This window comes from Cibotium barometz, chromosome 52, assembly GCF_041138505.1.
Source record: "Cibotium barometz isolate CiBa-2024 chromosome 52, ASM4113850v1, whole genome shotgun sequence".
Classification (NCBI taxonomy): Eukaryota; Viridiplantae; Streptophyta; class Polypodiopsida; order Cyatheales; family Cibotiaceae; genus Cibotium; species Cibotium barometz.
The window spans coordinates 21,942,918-21,963,680 of NC_141097.1; the positions used below are offsets into that span (position 1 = coordinate 21,942,918).

Sequence of the window (20,763 nt, forward strand, 5' to 3'; positions counted from 1 at the left end):
ACCAACGAACGGGTCGAGTTCCTTCTTGTAGCAGAGGACGCAATGATTACCGGGTTTTTTTTTTTTTTTGGGGGGGGGGGGGGGGGGGTGGGGGGGGGGCAAGTAGGACGGTTCATGGGGGTTGCTAACATAGTGGCTCGTGGAGGAGAATTAGGAATAAGTGGTGGAAGGTAGGTCACCTGAGGAGTAGGTTGGCAAAGGGGAGGTGTAGCAACATGAAAGGTTCGTGGAACGGTCAGAGAGGCAGTTGCGTAATGGACGGGGTTGGGGGCTGTCATGGTGGGGTGAGGGACTTGTTACTAATGAAGTTGACGGGACCCCTTCAGACAGTAACAGTCTTTGTCTTCATGTCCTCCCTTTTTGAGAAGGTGCAGTACCTCCTCTTTGGACATTCCTGGACGGTGTGTCCAAGTGACTGACTGGCATATGGCACACCACAGCCCCTTCTTGGCTTCTTGTTGTGTCTTCAATTCCTCAATCTCCTTCCTTAGTTGGAGCAGGGTACTTTCCTCACTTTGAGATTTTTGGCTCGCTTTGAGTGCCTCTAGCTCCCACTTCAACTGAGCCACCGGGTCATCCAATGGTGTCGTCGTTGGATGTACAAAGCCCACATCACGCTCAAACATGAGTCGTGCATTTTCTAGTTGGGAGGCTAGCTCCTGGAATTCCAATAAGGTAGTTGGTGGGGGGCAACTCTCCTGAATCTTCTGTTGGGTGATCATGGGCAAGGTCTATGTCACCCACTAACGCACCATGAAGTCACCAAGGTAGGTCGGTAGGCGGGCCACCAGCACTGTGGTCCGTGTCATAAGTTCTGACACTCTCTCCTCGTAGCAGTTGAAGCTTTCCTATCTCCTGGAAAAGGCGGTCCTTATAGTTACCAGGACGAAAGGTGCAGAGGAAGGTGTTCTTCAAGGTGGCCCAATCCACAAAGTGGTCAATTGGAAACTGATTGAACCACTTGTCTGCGGAGCCTTGTGAGTACCAAGAAGCATCCTCCCGTGCAAGGCCTCAACTCTGGCATATGGAGATGAACCAGCGGACGTGGTCATTTATACCTTAGTGGTGGATCCTTTTAAAGTTGGAAACTTGACATCGACTTTGACATGGCCGGACACCATGGAAAGGGGTTCCGCACTAGGAGGATTGGTTGGACCAAGAGGGTTGGCTTGGCGGATGTCCTCTAGGATGAGCTGAGGGACCATTTAAGCATCCTCCAAGACGTGATAGAGTCAGTGGAGTCGGTGGCATCTCCTATCGCTAGTGGATGGGGCATGGCAGTCGTTGGTGGAATCTCGTATCTCTGGAAGATGCCCATTGGAGTGTCAGTGTGGTACCTCCAATGCCGTTGCGTACACCCCATGAAAACTTCCAAAGGGTTCCTTCCACTGTGGCGGTGTGATGGTGTGACGCTCAGAGATGGTCCGGCCCAGTACAGTGTGGGACCACTAATCTCTCTTCCAACTTACACACAGAAATGACTTTCTCAACTCCACTACTCACATAAAATGAAGGATTTCTCTCTTACTCTCAACATCTTGCCACTAGATGTGAGACTTGGAAACAACACTCATGCAAGCAAATGTGCAACTCAATGGAGCAATGCAATGAAAATGGTTCACTCTACTCAAGTGATGAACTCACAAAGGCAATGATGCCTCGTAACACACTAATACCCACAAGCACATAGATGTCCTTCACTCACATAAGGAGGAGAAGCATCCCCAAGAAGGAAAGCTCTGATACCAATTGATGGGAAGAAAGTGTGGATTAGTGGTTAAGACTCACATACACACAAAGTGTTGATTAGCACTAAGCATAATGAGATTAACCATAATGAATGACACTAAGCACAATGATTAACTCATAAAGATGAGAGCATAGCTTCCACTAAGGATCACACAGGATTATATCCACGTTTATTTATAGCAACCCAGGCCCTAGAATCTTCTAAGACGGCTGAGTCAATGTATATGTATATATGTGTGTGTGTGTGTGTGTGTGTGTGTGTGTGTATGTGTGCGCGCGCGCGCGCGCGTACACACACACATGGTCACAAAAGAAAGTTTCTTTTGTAAGTCACCATCTCCTCTACAGTTAATTTGAACCACAAGTTTTTTACTTCTTTTTTTGGAGTGTTATTGGTAGGGGGGAGGGACAATTGACTTTGTAGGCTCCATGAGCTAGGCGCCTAGCTCCACTTTCCTCTACACCTTTCCTCCACCTCTCCTACACAATAGAGAGGTGCCTTGATCAATGGAGATTCATGCCACCTAATGCCACCCAGCCCCTAATGTGTAAACCAAGACCTTTATCTAATAATACACTAAGGATTAGTGTAACCTTACACCATAAGATATGGATGTAGATCACCTGAACTAACAGTACTCCATCCACCTCAAGAGCACACCCACACAATATTGGCTATAAGAACATGTGCAATGTTGAGATGTCAAGCTCATGATGCGCCTAGGTGACCGTTCCACATTTACATCACTGATGTATTTGGTAGCTGACGCGACGGATCTTCAGCAATGATTCTACAACTAGACTACACCTACCTAGTCCAACCGAGTTATGGCATACTTATCTTGCCAACTCACCTATTTAGCGTGTTCACATTATGGACCGCTTCTACATAGTACTCTAGTACTTATATTGGTTTTTCACTTAACCTTTTGGAGCCTTCTTTTGAGAGCAAGAAGAAAAAGAAGAAGATTTCAATCTTCCATCTTTGTGTGTGTCTTATCCATTGTTGTGTTAGTGTGTGTGCTTGTGAGAGCTCAAGCTCTCTCTCCTCCCCCATTCTTTTCATGGTATCAAAGCCTGGTTCAAGCTAAGGAGCTGAGCGACAAGCAAAGGAAGCAATACATGGTAAGAGCATCATCATCTCTTTCCCTTTCTTGTTTAGGTACGACACTCCCTGGGTAGCTCTAGGAGCTTCACATCTTCGATTGAGGAGCTGTCTTCGCAAGCATGGAGGTACTTGTGTGGTACAAAGTACTTTGTACTAAAGTTTTTCGGCCCAATTTGCGTTCGAGGCACGTTTCGGCCTCCGTTCAGCCACTATAACGTGTTTTCGAGCACTTCTGGGAAGTTCCGATTTGGAACTCTTTCTCTCCAAACACTCGTTATTGCAGTGCAACAGTGCATTTTGGGTGTCCAGACAGTGATTACACATGTATTCTTAATTACGGATGTATGTACATGTACTTTGGTCACGTGTTGTGACATACAAATTATGCAAAAGTACCGCTACAAGAGTTACAGCAGATACTGTTGTGTTACAAGTTACATACAAAGATTATTTGTTTTCGGGTTGTTGCAAGCAAAGATGCCGATATAGATATCTAGCACAAATATGTGAATGAGCAACGATTGAAGTCTATGCAGAATTAACAAATTGTAACAAGTTTGCCAAAGTTTAAGATGGATGGAATGCATAAATTATGTAAAGTATATGAAGCATGTCAGCTTGGAAAGCAAACAAGAGTTACCGCTATGAGAGTTACAGCATATACTGTTGTGTTACAAGTTACATACAAAGATTATTTGTTTGCAAATTTCGGGTTGTTGCAAGCAAAGATGCCGATATAGATATCTAGCATAAACGTATTGGTCATGTGAATGAGCAACGATTGAAGTCTATGCAAAATTAACAAATTGTAACAAGTTTGCCAAAGTTTAAGATGGATGGAATGCATAAATTATGTAAAGTATATGAAGCATGTCAGCTTGGAAAGCAAACAAAGAATGTCTTTCCACATGACAGGAATGTAAGTAAGAGAGCAATTGATGCTTGATGCGGTGCACTCAAGTGTATGGGGAGCGACAAAGACAACATCAATGAGAAGATGTCATTACTATGTGTCTTTCATTGATGACCACACAAGAAAGGTGTGGGTCTATTTCATAAAAGAGAAAAGTGAAGTATGTACTCACTTTCAAAATTTCATAATATTGGTTGAAAAGCAAACAGGTTTGCACGTTAAGTGTCTAAGGTCAAATGTAGGGGGAGAGTACTTCTCCAATGAGTTCAATGAGTGCATGGAATTCAGAGGCAATTCACATACAGGTACACTTTGCAGCAAAATGACACTACTGAGAGGAAAATAGGGACATTGCGGAAATTGCTCGTGCATTGATGGCTAAGAAGTGCATGCCTCACCATTATTGGGCTAAACTCCAGTTGCAGTTGCGACTGCAATCCCAACTGAGTTATGGCATTCTTATCTTGCCAGCTCACCTATTTAGCGTATTCACATTATGGACCGCTTGTACATAGTACTCTAGTACTTATGTTGGTTTTTCACTTATCTTTTCAAGCCTCCTTTTGAGAGCAAGAAGAAGAAGAAGATTTCAATCTTCCATCTTTGTGTGCGTTGTTGTGTGAGTGTGTGTCAATCTTTTCATGCAACACAATATTAAACCTCCGAAGAGTCAATCAACTCTATCAAAAGGCCACAATATAGGTAGCAATGTGCAGTTTAAACTTAAGTTTACAAGGTTGGCGAACACTAGTCAGAAAATTTTAAAGTCATACATTTGAAAATGTGCAACAGCATGAGGAAGTGTGCTCTTGGGTGTGTGAGTGCAAGGGTGGACTTTTACAAGAGTATCCAATCAACTCTACCAAAAAACAACCCAAAGAGTAAAGAACTGCACACCCACAATTATCGAAAAGATAGGGTAGCAATGTGCAAATTAAACTTAACTTTACAAGGTTGGTGAACACTAACCAGAAAAGTTTGAAGTCATATGTTGTGAAAAGTGCAAAAGCACGTGAGTGCAAAGATGGACTTTTATATGAATATGTTGATGTATATGTCCTGCCTTTCTTTAAACACTCTGCATGCTTGGCCATTGGCTTGGGGTGCCATTGTGAGAGTACACTTCTTGTCTGTCATCCCTCAGCAAAGGTACTCATCCGCCTTCCCATCTGACTCCTCTTGAAGTGCACTCATAGAAATAGGGCCCACCATCCCCCATTCCTGGCAGATGTCTCGTGAGGAGAAGGGGGGGCAAACAGCCGATACAGGCTACAAGGCAAGGTGTTTATAAGAGAGAACACAAGAGAACCCTATCAGCCAGTGCTGTGGGAGAAGAGCCCATATAAAGGCACAGGGTTACCTAAATAAAAGATTGAAGAGGGGTGAGGAGAATAAAGAATTATACTACCAACTTCTAAATCTATTAAATAGAGTAGGACCTACTAACCTTCCATTAACTGATTGTTTGGGATTATAGATCCAACATATCCGTAGGCTTTGAAAATTTCCAAAATCGATTTGTAGCTTGGAACCCAAGAACAATCTGAACTCTGGTGCTGCAGGCTAAGAAACATTTTAGTAAAAGAACAGGTGGATGAGAAGTACATTTTGAGCAAATATAGCCAACAACTTAAAAATATGCCTTTCAACTTACCTGCAATAATGAATGACACAAAAAATCACAAGCAGATCTCTCCAGGTTCTTGTCAGACGTAAAAAGCACTAGTACCATTTGAGAAATAGCAAAATAAGCAAGCATAGCTTGAAACATCTCAAAAAAAAGAAAACAAACACAGTTATCACATAGCCATGGGAAAGCACATTCAAACCATAAACGCACTTGTATATAATATCCAGCACATCATCTCCTTATCAAGCTTGACTCTGAATGAGAGAAGCCATCCACTAGCCAAAAGCTCCGACACCAGAGCCTCTGCAGGCTGTTCTGTTATACAGCAGCAAAAATACGGCTTTAGAGTTTCTTACATGATTCGCTAAAATCATAGATAACAACTAGATTAAACCTCTGAGGTTCAGTATTCTGAAGAGGCCAAAAATCGATCAGCCCTTAATCAACAAAGCATACATGAATACACATATGTATGTATTTCTGTCGCTACATATGTATGTATATAGGTACATACATACGTACACGCACACACCCATATATACAAATGCAAACATACATGCATACATATATGCAGATACATACATCATACATACATGCATTGCATACATAGGTATGTTTTATGCATGTATGTAAGCACGGAAAAACATGTGCATGTGCATGTGCATATGCATAAGCACATATATATATATATATATATATTTGCATGTATATATGTGCATATGTATGCACATACATACATACATACATCTTAGAACCTACATGCGAATATAAATACACACACACACATCTTAGAACCTACATGCGTATGAAATTTCAGACTTTATTGACATACTTCGGGGCACAAGTTCACAGCTAGCTCAGACAGTGGCGCCTATCCTCTTATATGCATATAATATGGTCCTCGTATCAGATTCAGCACAGGGGCTGCAAAGACACCTTGAGGCAATTCAGCTTTTTTGTGATGAGGGACCTCACAGTGAATCTTGGTGAAAATCAAGATCATGCTTTTTAACACTTTCCATCAGGTTGCATCTAGAAAGTCTTTCATGTATAAAGGTGATGCAGTTGACCTTGTGTCTTCATATGTATACCCCGGGGTTATTTTCAGTAGCCCTACCATCTCCATGCAACCAGGTGCCAGGCCCACCTAGCGAACGGTTACGCCGCCCTAGCCGAATTAGTGAAGGAGAGTGCTTCCAGGCTCATTTCCAGCAGGAACCAAGCTAAGAGCTGGCTATTTGACACATTGGTGAGTCCTATGATGATGTATGGTGCTTCATTTTGGGGGCCAGACTTGGGAGAGGGAGACTTCCGAGAGGATAGAGAGATTGCAAGTGATTACATTCTCATGCATGATCAAGAGTAAGCCATCGATACCACATGAGATTGTGCTTGCTGAGCTTGGGACAGTCCCGATCATCCTTGATGCTCTTTTCAAGACATCTACCATGCATACACACTGGATGGATCATGGAGATGAATGGAGACCGTCTCATGCCGTTGGCACTTTAATCTTCCAGGCAGCTGGACACGGAGGAACATACATGTTGGTATTCCCACACCACCACCTGGTTTGGCTGACATGGTCTTTAGATGGATCGTCCTCCCCTGTTTAAGTATAGTCTAGGTTCACCCTTCGTGGATCTCTCCCGGGGAAATCAATCGCATCATCTGTCTCTAGCAGCTCACGTACCTTCACATGAGCAGGCCACAGGTGTCTCTGCCTCAGCTTCCCCGGAAGCTACAGATTCCCATGCAAATGATTTTGCCCAAGGTCGATAAATTTTCAGAGCAAGCAGTCTTTCTTGGCAGAATGCCCTCTGCAAATGATGTGGCTCAATGGCTGAAAACTCTGTTAGGAGGTTGCTTTGTTGAAGGTGTGTATTATGCTGCCAGGGGTTTACTTGAGGTTGTGTTATCTGACATGATGCATAAACAACAGTTGTTGGAAAAATCCCCTGTGTTCTATGGCAAGCAGAAAGCAAATGGTCCATGTGCTTCCTTAGACTCCCACCAAAGATTATCAAGAATTGGTTACTAAAATGAGCATCTATAGAATCAAAAACATCTTGAATAGGTGTCTTCATCTGGTACAATATGGTTTTGTCCCCAAAAGACAAATCACAGACGATATTTGCAATGTATATGTGGAGATAGAATATGCAAAGTACACATAGGAGGATGTATTGTTAATGCAAGTTGATGTGGCTAAAGCTTTTGATAGTGTTTACATTGGGATTATATTGCAGTAGTAATGAAAAAACTTGGATTTTGAGAAAAAATGTGTAATGTCATTTACTGGCTATACAAAGATAGCATGGCAAGATGTATTTTGGGAAAAGGATTGTCCTCTCCCTGGCAGTTGGGAAACTCAGTTAGGTAGGGATGCCCTTTGAGTGCCTTGTTATATGTGATAGCGACTCATCCATTGTTGCTTTATATGGATAAACTCATTGACAATGGACCTTTACATGGGTTGCAATTGCCTCATCTTGGGGGATTTTCTCTTCATACCATTAAAGAAATAGAAGTTGTGGTTTTACAAAAAAAGAGAGTGTGTGTACAGGTGCGCTCACACACACACGCACACACACACACCCATATATATATGTATGTATGTATGTATACACACATGTATGTTATGTACATGTATATGCATATACGTATATATACACCACACTTTTTTAGTGAAACCACTGTGTCATTAAGGAAGAAGAAATATACATTCATAGCTGTCCCAAATCGGGACAGCTACTACTGCACCACACACACACACACACGTGTGTGTGTTTGTGCATGCAGGTGCGTGCGCGCGCGCGCGAACACACACACACACACACACACATACAGATATATAAACTGGCGATAAAGACAGCCAGCACAGACGGAAAGGGACCAGCAGAAGGAGACGGGCAGCTCCAGCAGACAAGCAAGAACAGGCGACTGCTGAGAGACAAGCAGGAACAGGCCGTAGCAAAGACACGAGCAGGAGCAGAAGATGACGGCAGGAAACAGACAACGGCAATGATGGCAGGCACTGGCAATGGCAGGAACTCAGGACAGAAATGACAGCAACGAAGGAGGTTCCTGTCTGCAGTCCTCACGAACCAGGCGCGCACCATACACACACACACACACACACACACAAACATACATACATATATACAAACATGTACATAAGTTTGTATCATATATATGTACATGTGTGCACACACATACATACATGCACACAATAAAACATATACATAGTACTTTTTGGTACACTCAGGTCTCAGCCCTTTCATCACATATATGTATGTAAGGCATTGCAAATTGACTGAAGGGCACATACCATCTTTGTCTGCCGCAGAAAATGCTTGAGTGGTTTGTTCTTTTGCAGCTAGAAGAGCTTGCACAACAGGGCCTTTCAATCCCAAAGAAAAAGAACATTCTTTGCGCCTCTGTAGAAAATCCTCCCTAATTGACTAAACATGAGAAAGCAAAGGCAAAAAGCATCAGAAGTTAAAAGCATTTGTGTGTGACAGACCTGGCCATTGAATAATTTCTCGCCCCATTTGGGAACCTCTTGGGTAGCTCCACCAGCATGTACCTGCAGATTCATAGATGCATAGATAGAGAATCAGATGCCTATACACATGTGCATATCCATATGCACGTATACATACAAATACATGTACATCTATACTCAAATTTAGATACAAACATACACATGAACATGCATATGCACATGCATGTATATGTATGTGTCAGACAGTCTAGTGGGCTAAATGCACTTGATAAATAAAACTGGGCATCAAGACAGCAATTAATAATCCATATGAGGTCCCAATGACTTGGACACTTCCCCCCCCCCCTCCCCCCCCCCTCGTTTCCCAAAAAAGCAAAAGAAGTCCAGTGCCCCTGCAAGTATTTGATTTACTTGATATGAGAATGAGAAGTACAAGGCTCCTCATTGTGCATTTCTTACCAAACAAGTAACCTGCATCGTAACTCTCACCCATTAACTTTTCAACAAAGACATGAGCAAGTTGTAAAGCTGAGATCTTCTCTCTAGTAAATAAACCTCTCCAACTTAGTGACTCACTTAACAATAACAAAAATGGCATTATTTCCCCTATATATCCATGGTAATCCAACCACAAAATCCATGGAAACGCTACCATTTCTTCTTGGGTACTTCCAAATGATGGAGGAAGCCAACCTATCTCAAGCACTCCGCTTTATTGACTAGGCATTGATAACATATTCAAGTATACAATATGACATTAGCCTTCAACTTTGGCCAAAAGAAATCTATTACATCCCAACACGCCTACAGTTAGGGCTAGGAACATGGGCTAACCCAGGTTAGGGTTAGGGCTTAGCTGGGGCATGGGGACCTGAAGGGTTCACACATGGGCTAAGGGCACTAGTAGGTTGAGGTCTAGATTGGCTAAGAGCTTTTAATTAATAGCTTAGGGCCAATAATAGCCAGGTTATTGCTATGTAAGTGACCTTGGGGGCACTTATGAGTTATTGAGGTATCCACATGCTAGACACGACTCATGGCCATGGAGCTAGGTTCGGCCTAGTGGTATGGGATGACGTTAGGTTGGGGCCATCGGTACCTTGCAAGCTTGCAGCAATCAAACCTCAGACTCAAGGGCAAGTCCAGAGGACTCTATGGTTGGGTGGTGAGTCGCTAGCCACAATCTATCACGGTCATGTGTATGATGTTGGGTCTATGAAACCTCGTTACGGTTTCAGTTCTAGGTCAGATGATCCTTGGACGTGGTCTATGGAGACCTTACAAAATCCCTTCGAACCACCTCTTAATCCACGATATCCCGAGATGCAAAGGGCATGTTATGACACTGACACATATCACATGAAACCCGCTGTGTCCCTACGAAACGTGAATTAGACGAAACGAATGAAACATTTCGAAATAAAACAAAACACTTCCAACCGAAACACCATTTCGTCCCTTTATCCAAATTTGATTTTTAAAGAAAAACTTATTCTTCTCCACTTCTTCTTCTTCCCCCTCTCTTTCTTCTCTTCTCCGTCTCAATTTTCTTTAAAAATCCGTAAAGACGAAATGATGAAATAGACAAAAAGTTGTGTAATAGTCCCCAAATTTGACTTCTTGGTCAAATTTTACTTAATTTCACACCCAATTGTTAAAATTTCTTACAAGTATTCCACTAGCTCTTCAATTTCCCTCAATTTATAAATCCCAATTATACTTTCAACCTCAATGTTCGAAACACCATTTTATCCAAATTCAACTTCAATTTCACCTAATTTCACACCCAATTGTTGAAATTTCCTAGGAGTGTTCTACTAGCTCTTCAACTTCTCACTTCTCCCAATTTACATACATTCAACCTCAATCGTATCTAATTTTACGCCCAATTATTGAAATTTCCTACACTTTCCTTGATTTCTCACTTTTTCCCAATTTGATCTAACAAATGACACTTCGAAACCTCTCCATTTTATCCATCCAGACGAAACAAAATGAAATGAAACGTGTCGAGAAGATGAAACAATGCAACAGACGAAGGTTTCTTTTGACTATGCACTCACACAAGATGTGTCTCCTTGCATCATCGATATCAAGTACACAGACCTTTCACTTTCAGAAGAGCAATCCATATTCCCTCAAACTATTATCAACATGGGTTGTCTCAGCTTCGGACTCTTACCCCACATCCTTCCAAAGAAACAATCTCTCAAATACAAGCCCTTGTTGTGAGGACCATAAAGGTCGGACTCCGATAATGAAATGAAAGTTGGTTTAAATGTCCCATTCCGCTAAAGGCATCGGTCACTTTATTGGTAGAGCCTTTATGATAAGGGATCTCAAAGTCAAACTCTTGCATAAGCTTTGACTGATGAGGTTTTCAACAGATCTATCTAGACTAGAGACACACATCACATGGGTAGCACCACAACAGCTTGGCACTAAGATGCAATTCTATCATGACAGCTGCCTACAGTTCAGACCAGGTGGTTTCATTCAAGAGTCCCGTTACATGTCCAGACTCCAGGCACATGTCACATGCCATGAGGATTGATACTGGCCAGATCAAAGTTCTCACCAGCTCAGGGTGGAGACAGGGAGAGCAGCACATATCCCCATAGAGGATAGGATCTGCTTGCTATGCACACTGGAGGTGGAGACAAAGGAGCACTACATATGCAAATGCCCGGTGTATTATGCGATCAGAGGGAGATTCCGGGAGGGGTTTGGGCCACTCACGAGAGTTCTAGACTATCCAGATCAGAGATGTTGGGAGCTTTACCTACTAGAGATCAGGCAGCACAGAGACCATCTACTTCACATGAGACGAGGCAGCCCACATACACATCCCAGTTATCCATCACAAGCTTCTTTGCACCTACCTCCACCAGGCGCTAGAGAGAGCCATCTCAGGATGACCAGTCAGTGAGACACACCAAGCAGTTTATACAAGGTGTTTCCATGGAGAGAGCATAGGTCAACAACAGTACCAAATCTAACAGCCTGTACAAGCACATCATAGAAGCTGTCCAGCAGAGTCTACTTCACGGGGCCAACATTCAGCCCATGAGTCCCACCATGACTGCCACCATGACCATGATCAGGGCTGCATTTCTTTTCTGAATTCTGGCTGTCGAACCATCAACACCTCCGCCAACTCGCCTACCTGTGCAAGTGGACCCACTACAGGGCAACCGGCTCCACTGTTTGCCACCGGTGGCTCTCTATACCTGGACCATCTTTGTCTTGGTTCTGGTCCTTTTTAGGTGACTATCCACTATTTTGCAAGTTTGGGACAGCCCTCTCTTTGCCTTGGAATGAGGGTTTAGCCTTGTTTGATCGATTCAACTTGAGTTCCGATTGCTCCATGGCAGTGGCGGCTGCGATTAGTTGTCGTAAGGTGTGACCACAATACATTTGCACTCCGGCTTTGTACACGGGTTGTAATCCCAATTGAAACCTTCTCTTCCTTTCCGCCTCTGGAACATGGAACATGCATAAATGGAGACACCTCCAAAAGCACTTTCGAAAACTTGTACACATGCATTCACCATTTCCCTTTCATTTTGATTCACCCAATCCCACTTCACTGTTATCTCTTTTAATGCATTGGGAGGCAAGGACTGGGCATAAAACCTCTGCTTAAACTCTTCCCATGATCTAACAAGATTTGGGGAGACCTTCTCAATAAGCCACAAATGAGCAACTGTACCTTTCATAAACATGCTTACATGATTTTTGAGTGAAATTCCCATCACTAAAAGCAATATCAAACCGGGCAATAAAAGCAAGTGCCTTTGACGCATCATATTCCCCATGATATGTATCAAACTTAAAAGATTTGTCTCCGGCTTTGAAGTCACAAGACTTTGATGCACTAGCCTGCATCTCAACCTGTTTTCTTGTATGCATGTACATTGGGACAGCCCCTGTGACTAGCATCATTTTGGGAACAAAAGGAGATGCATTGGGCATAGAAACATGTGCTCTGTAAGCATGAGGCATGGCTGGCCCTCAACATTCATTGGTGCATTCTCACCCATAACTTCTCCCTCACGAGCATACTCGAGGGCATGAGTAGCATGAGAGATATGCGTGATAGAGTGTGCACAGAGCAAAAGCAAAGGAAGCACTAGATTGTGCTGAACTGAGAGTGCGAGAGAGAGAGAGAGAGAGAGAGAGAGAGAGAGAGAGAGAGAGAGATGACGCGAAAAAGGCTGAATATACTGCAAATGAATACAATCCCGAGCAAGAGACCAAATGAACATATGAATGAGAAAGGCCAGCCAATCTATATATAGACATGGGGCTGGGTCGTCAAAAGAAACAGTTCGTAGCGTGAGCTCTAGCCCCCCCCAACCCCCCCTCCCCCTCTTCTACGTTTTTCTGCTTGCGACTCAGCCCCATCTACGCTTCGCTTCCTCCCTCCAACCTCCACTCCCCCCCCCCCTCCCTCTTCGTTTTCCCTTTCCTTCCCCCACCCCCCCCCCCCCCCTCTTCGTTTTCCCTTTCCTTCCCCCACCCCCCCCCCCTTTCCCTCTCTCCTTGTGCTTCCCTTCTCCGCCCATCCACCCCCCCCTCCCCCCCCTGCGCTTTTCCCTCTTTGCCAGTGTGCTCCCCCCCCGCCCTCCCCCTCCCCCCCCTTTTTTCCGCCTTCCCCACCCTCCCCCCCTCCCCCTCTTTTTTCGGCGCGCGAGAGGGTCTTGCGGCACACAAGGGAGGTGGTTCCCCTCGCTCTTCAGTCCTTCTTGCTGACTCCTTTTTCTGCTCAGGAGCTGGCGAAGGCATTGAATGCTCTTCCTAGGGGCAAATGCCCGGGGGCGAATGGGCTTCCAGTTTCCTTTTTTCTCCATCACTGGGACCTCATGGGAGGCAACCTTCGTGCTGCCTTCAAATGAGATTATGCCCACAAGTGCCACGTCACAAAGGCTTTCAAAGGGTTTGATACACTTGATTCCTAAGGAGGGTGGTGACATATTGGAGATCCAACAGTGGAGACCCATCACCCTTCTTGGGACGGCCTACAAGATTCTGGCCAAAGCCATTAGTCGGAGACTTCAGCCTTTCCTCCCTGACTTGATCCATGACACTCAGACAGGTTTAGTTCAGGATCAGAGCATTCTAGACAACATCTTCACCTTCCGAGAGGCCACTGTTTCGGCCAGGATGCGGTAGCAAGACCTCCCTGTACTACTCCTTGACTTTGAGAAAGCTTATGATAGGGTTGATTGGAGCTTTCTAGAGGACACTATGAGTCGGATGGGATTCCCCGTGGAGTGGATCCGTGGGGTTTTAGGCCTTTACCCGGTTTACCCGGCCTCTCATAGCCAGGTTCTCATTCAGGGAGCCCGTGGGCGACAGATTCCCCCTTTCCCACTCGGTCCGACAGGTCTGTCCTTTGGCACCTTACCTTTTCCTATTCGTCGCCAAGGCCATGAGTAGTTTCCTCACAACCCAAGAGACAAGGCTTCAAGGAGTGCGTCTCCCCCTCCGTTCATAGGAGGAGCTGCTGGACTCACAGATGGCACAACCGCTTTTCTTTCTGGAGATGTTGGGAATCCCCTAGCGTTTCGCTGAGGCAATCGAGAACTTTTGTTGCGCATCAAGAGCACAGATCAACTGGCACAAGTCGTGTAGTTTTTGGGTGGGCTCTGCACCCGCCCCGACTTGGCATCCGGTTGAGGCTTTCCAATGGATCCCAAGGGGCACTCAAGTTCGCTATCTCAGATGCCAGGTGGGCATAGACATCTCTCCGGATCAACAGCTCACTCTTCTTCTTCCAAGCATTCGGAAGAAGCTTTTGTACTAGAGTTCTGCGAGACTCTCCCTAGCCAGTAGAGTGGTGGTGGCAAACTGGGTCCTTGCCACCATGTGATACATCACTTCTTGCTGGGCCTTCTCTCGAGCATGTATTGGCCAGGTTCAGCGTTTGATCCGGAACTTCGTATGGGCCGACAGTGATGGGAGGCTTGCCAGGGCCAAGGTGGCATGGAGAGTGATCATTCAACCATGGTGTAGAGAGGGGCTAGGCATCATTGACCCCGCTATTCAAAGCCGCACCCTACTGGGCAAGCTGATTGTTAGAGGACTCCTTCCTGGTGGCGAGCCATGGAAGGACTTCCTCTTGGCCCGAATTTCAGCCCGCACCCGAAGCCTAGGGGGCCCTTGGATGCTGAGTACCAAATGGATTTTCACAAAGATGCGGGCTCATGGATTTAGCCTAGCTTTTGAGGATAGATTTGCAGCCAATTTACTTCGAGCTTGTGACGGCCCTTAGACAGCTAGCTCCGGTAGCCTCCGAGGAGCGTCTTAGACAGCCTTTGGTCTGGAACCCACCTGATCCGTTTACCCAGTGGCCATATGTTGGGAGCCAGACCTCGTGTATCATGGGGTGCTGAGCATGGGGACTGCCAAGTCCCTTGGAGATTGGATTGCACCCAAGCAATTACCCCCAGAGCTTCACGAGAGAGGCCTGACTAGGATCTGGGGTAGAGACATGCTCGACATCGACATCGACTCTGCTATCCCTCAAGAGTGACTAACCCCTATCCCAGACCTGACTCCCCCTCTATGGCTAGACGTGTTTACCAAGCATGACATTCTTTTGGCAGTCCACGGAGCGGACGAGAGCAATGGTTTGCTCACTTTTTCTATCGGTTCACATGGCAGATTAGAGAGATCCGAGCCCCCCTTGGAGGACCTCAATGGCTGCACCTTACAGAGGGTGAGGATGATTGGATTTCAGGCGCGGAAGTGGCACATAGACCCCCCACCTGACAAGGTGGCCAAGGAGAGATTCTGGTGGCTATGGGTTTGGGAGAGCCGTCCTCTCACACGCCTCCACTGGGACCCGAGAGAGTGGACTTGGCATGACCCTGTTGACCGAGAGGAGACACTGGATGCCCCCTTTTTTGCATATAGAGCGCGGCTCGGCTGCAGGATTCAGATGCCAAAGATTGATGGCACCCCGGCAGCAACAGTACATTGGCAGTCACTAGGCCTCTCACAGCGTTTCCTCTCAGATTTTTGGAAGAGGCTCTGGGACAGTTTTTGGCCTATAAAGATCACCCTCTTTCTCCCTATTGATGTATTGTAGGGCTAGATACTTACCTTCAGTTCTTTCTTTTCTTTTCCAGACAGTGTATCAGATGTCACATGGTTGTAACTTTGGTCTCACAGGTCACTTTGGCCTTTTGAAGACGTTAATATAACATTTCATTTCATTTCATTTCTAGTTGATGGCACACAGGAGCTTGGCGGTTGGCACATGGTTGGCAATTGGAGGTCGGCCAGCAGCTTGCCTGAGATGCGGCCACCCACAAGAGTCTTAGCGGCATTGTCTTTGGGATTGCCCAAAGGCTCAACAGGTCTGGCTGCGGATTCTTCGCATATTCACGATGGACAGGGCCTCGACCCGGATCATTACATGGGGCACTGTAGCTTGGGCCACAAAGGCTAAGGTGGTCATGGCTTATGAGGAGGATGGTGGGGGGCCAGCCCTTCAGGTCTCTCACCTCTAACTCAAAAGGCGGAGTGTGGGTACCCTCAATGGCTTCATTGCATCTAGCGCGCCAAATGTGCCAAGTTACAATGCTACTGCAAATCTCCCATCTCTGGAATGAGCTCAGTCGCCAATGGTCAATAGATGGGGCTGTGAGTAGTACTGCAGAAATGCCATCGGGAGCATTTGGCTCGACGTCATTCATACCCTCCGCGGTCAGTGGGGGAAGTTGCAGGGTGGTTTTGACCGCATGCGGAAGCGGCAAGAAGCTTTCTTGAGGCTCTGGCAGCCTGGCCCTTTTTTCACAAATAGAGGTGGTGACCCCACTTGGCATTACAGACCACCTGTGTGATTGTCCCCCCATATGAGATAGCCTTCTCCTCATACAGCGGCCAGCCAGAGGAGAAGTGTCTCTTTCCCCTCTTTTGATTATTTGATCCCCGCCATGAACATGAAGCGAGTTTGTATCTACCCCATTGAGGTTGTATTTAGCCCTTTGTGGCGTTCTTTCATTACCTAATAGAAGAATCTTTTTCCCAGGAAAAAAAAGACATGGGGTTGGCTGGCCGACCAGGTCATGGAGGACCTAACCTAGAAAAATGCCAAAAAAATAGGAAAAAATAGAGGTGGCAAGCCCACAATCAAGGGCCATGAAAAGGGAATAAATATGGGCAGCATACAAGGATGAAATGCTAACACCCCCCTCTCAGCGCCGAATGCTAAACAAACTCCAAGAAGCCGAAGATGAGGAGCCAAGGATGCCTGAGACACCGGCTTGGTGAACAAATCTGTTGCATTCTCTGTTGAAGGACAAAACTCCAAACGCAAATCTCCTACAAGAATCCATTCACAAACATAGTGATACTGGATCTCAATGTGTTTCGTACGAGCATGAAACACACAGTTCTTGGCGATGGCGATTCAACTCTGATTGTCACACCAAAGAAGAGTAGATCTGGTAAGTGGAAAGCCAAGTTCTCCCAACAATCTCCGCAACCAAATCGCCTCACATGCAGCATAGCAAGCTGCTCGATACTCTACCTCTATAGAGGAAAGTGCCACAGTAGGCTGCTTTTTACTGCTCCATGAAATGGCTCCCAACCCATGTGAGAAAAAACAACTAGTGGTCGAACGCCAAGTATCCGGATCTCCAACCCAATCTGAAATCAGTCCATCCAAGAAGAGTGCACCCTTGGCCATAAAAGATGCCAAAATCCAAAGTACCACTCAAGTATCAAAGCACCCTAATAGCACAACACCAATGCTACTGACAGGGCTTGGATGTGAAAGAACTGAATAAGCTGACTGTGAAATAAATGTCCAATCGAGAATAGATCAACCATTGCAAACATCCGACCAGAACTCGATACTGTCCCAAATCAATCCCTGGAGAAGCATCAAGAAGAGAAAGCTTCTCACTAGTATCCATACGAGAAGATACATACTCGTCTACACCCAGTCATCTGAAACCTGTCAAGAATCTCCCATGTGTACTTCTAAATTCCCTGAGGAGTCTGCCAATTCCCAAATCAATCCTCCCTGGAGAAGCATCAAGAAGAGAAAGCTTCTCACTAGTATCCATACGAGAAGATACATACTCGTCTACACCCAGTCATCTGAAACCTGTCAAGAATCTCCCATGTGTACTTCTAAATTCCCTGAGGGGTCTGACATCTTTGGATAGTGATGTGTATGATGCTTACCTTTGTTGCTGGAGTTTTCCTCCCAAATGTTATCCATTAGGAGCTCCTAGTACCGTACTTTTCCTCATAGTTGTTTCAGTTTCAGTTGGTTGTTTAGTTGTTTTTAGCTTTTCTTACACAGACATTGTATCAGATCCACCAATTGTTGTAACCTTTTTGGTCTCATAGGTCATTTTGGCCTTCTGAAGACGTTAATATATCATTTCATTTCATTTCATTTCAAAGCCAAGAAAGTAATGCAAAAGGCCAAGATCCGTCATCTCAAACTCTTGCTCCAAAGCATCCATGACTGAATGGATCCTCACAAAATAAGAATCTATAAAAATGAGGTCATCAACATAGACCACAATGATAACAACTAACCCCCTCTCAAGGAGGATATAAAGGTTTGAATCTGCATGAGAGCGGTACAAGCCAAGCTTCTGAAAAGAACTCATCAATCCTCTGGTACCAAGCCCGCAAAGACTGCTTCAGACCGATCACCGTACAAGGCTTTCTTTAGCCAATACACCTGATCCTGTCTTCTTGGAATCTCAAATCTAGGTGGTTGATCAACATACACATCTTGTGTAAGCTCTCCATCGAGGAAAGCCGACTTGACGTCCATTTGAAATACAGACCATCTATGATGTCCTACAAGAGCAAGAACAGTGCGAATGGTAGCCATCCGAGCCATCGGAGCCAAGGTCTCATCAAAGCCGACTTGACATCCATTTGGAATACGGACCATCTATGATGTCCTACAAGAGCAAGAACAGTGCGAATGGTAGCCATCCGAGCCATCGGAGCCAAGGTCTCATCAAAGTCGACCCCAAGGCATTGAGCATAGCCCTTAGCAACCAACCTCGCCTTGTGCTTGTCCAAGTTGCCATCAGCTTTATACTTCATTTTGAAGATCCACCGCACAACAATCACCTTACGTTGTTGTGGCCTAGGCACCAAAATCCAAGTGCCATTCCGTTCTATAGGATCCAACTCTGTCTGCATAGCACGACACCAAGCCTCAGAAGTGGGATCAGAAGGACCATCAAGACCTCATCCTTGGTCTTCAAGAAGAAAACCCAAGTAAATCTGGAGGAGTCATCCACCATGTAAGACTAGGTACTTTCTACCTTTTCAAGGTAGCCAAGGGCTGCAGGACTTGTACTTCCTTTTTGTACATTATAATATACTAAATACTCAGTTATCTCTCTCTCTATCTTTTGCTCGTGTTTTGCATCAACATGTTCCAAGATGGTGTTTAGGGCTGAAAGAAGACTCCCAAATCTTCCGCATGTAACAACTAAGCCTGATTAAGAACAAGATGCTAATTAAACATGATTAAGACAGAGGAGAGAGAAGACGAGAGAGATTGGTGTCAGGGTTTTCTTTGTATTTTTATATGGTACAAAAAGGTTACTGATGAATGTACTGGTCAAGCCCTTGGTCAGCCCCAGAGGGTTGACCTCTGGCCTATCTACATGACTACTGCTGACTTCTAATGATTTATGAATGAATGATGACTTGCTGAAATGCTGAGAATGACTTCATGCTTATATATTTCACTGAGGACAAGGTTGGCTAGCTCCTTTGCTGTCGGCCAGCATGCTGGACAAATATTCCTTGATTTTCTTCCTTTTAATGTTGTGCTTCTGCCTTTGTATGTCCCACTGCTGGCCTTCACTTGGGTGCTGTCCCACCTACTGCCTAGGACCCCATGCTAGCTGCTGACAACTGTCAAGCTGCCTGCTGCCGACAGGGTTCCATGCCCTCAAATGATGGTGATGATGATGATGACGAAGACAATGATGCTGCTCATGATTCTGATGTTGTAGATAATGCTGCTATTGCTGATGATGCTTATGTTACTATTGATGACTTAAATGCTGACTTTAACTGATGATTCGTCAAGGATTAAGAATGTTCATGCAGAGGATTAGTCATGGCACGGGCGTGCACGTGACATATTACAAGGGGGGTAACCCTTTCCGACCCTATTGTTATGTCATTTAAATTTCAGCATTGCTATCTTATTTGGTTTTGTGCCATTTCATCTTGTTTAATAGTATTAATAGTTTAAGTGTGTGTCAAGATTGTGCTCGACCCTTTTTGGGGCAATTCCAATCTTGGACTTCCGCCTTCATTTTAGGCCAGTAAAAGTCCATTTTACTAAGTCATAGGTCGGATGTACCTCCGGATGACCTGCTATAGGAGAATCATGAGTTTCATAAAGAATCTTCTTCCAAATCTCAGCACAATTGGTACACAGGCTCTATCATCTCGGAACAATAATCCATTCCGGATCGAGTACTAACTACCAGCCACCCTAATAGGTGATACGACCCCCCTTGAGTCATGGTCTAAAATTGTGATGCTCCTTCCCTGAACCTATTGCCAATTGAGACTGAAACGCCCATCAATCTGACACAGCCCTCTCAGGGAATCATACAAGTCTGCACTAATCTTGGTGAAGCTCAAAAGATTCACCTCTCCAATCCGATTCAAAGCATCTACAACCCGGTTCAAATTACCCTTCCTATACTAAATCTCCATATCAAAGTCCTGTATAAGCTCTGCCCACCATGCCTTCCTCCCTCTCAACTCAGGTCTATCACAAATGTACTTGATCGACTCATGGTCAATCAAGACAACAAATTTGGATCCAAAAAATA

The 20,763-nt window shown here is 45.0% G+C and overlaps 1 protein-coding gene across 1 annotated transcript in view; it reads right to left on the reverse strand.

The window, feature by feature from the left end:
- Window positions 1-20,763, reverse strand: part of LOC147608957 (uncharacterized) — an 88,722-nt gene that overhangs the window by 29,235 nt on the left and 38,724 nt on the right. Inside the window, exons 3-7 of the mRNA XM_086788682.1 lie at window positions 8,927-8,989; window positions 8,732-8,840; window positions 5,611-5,715; window positions 5,425-5,492; window positions 5,218-5,326 (exon numbers count right to left, since the gene is read on the reverse strand). Of these exons, the coding sequence (XP_086644808.1) occupies window positions 5,218-5,326; window positions 5,425-5,492; window positions 5,611-5,715; window positions 8,732-8,840; window positions 8,927-8,989 (454 nt within the window). The remainder of the gene's footprint in view (window positions 1-5,217; window positions 5,327-5,424; window positions 5,493-5,610; window positions 5,716-8,731; window positions 8,841-8,926; window positions 8,990-20,763) is intronic.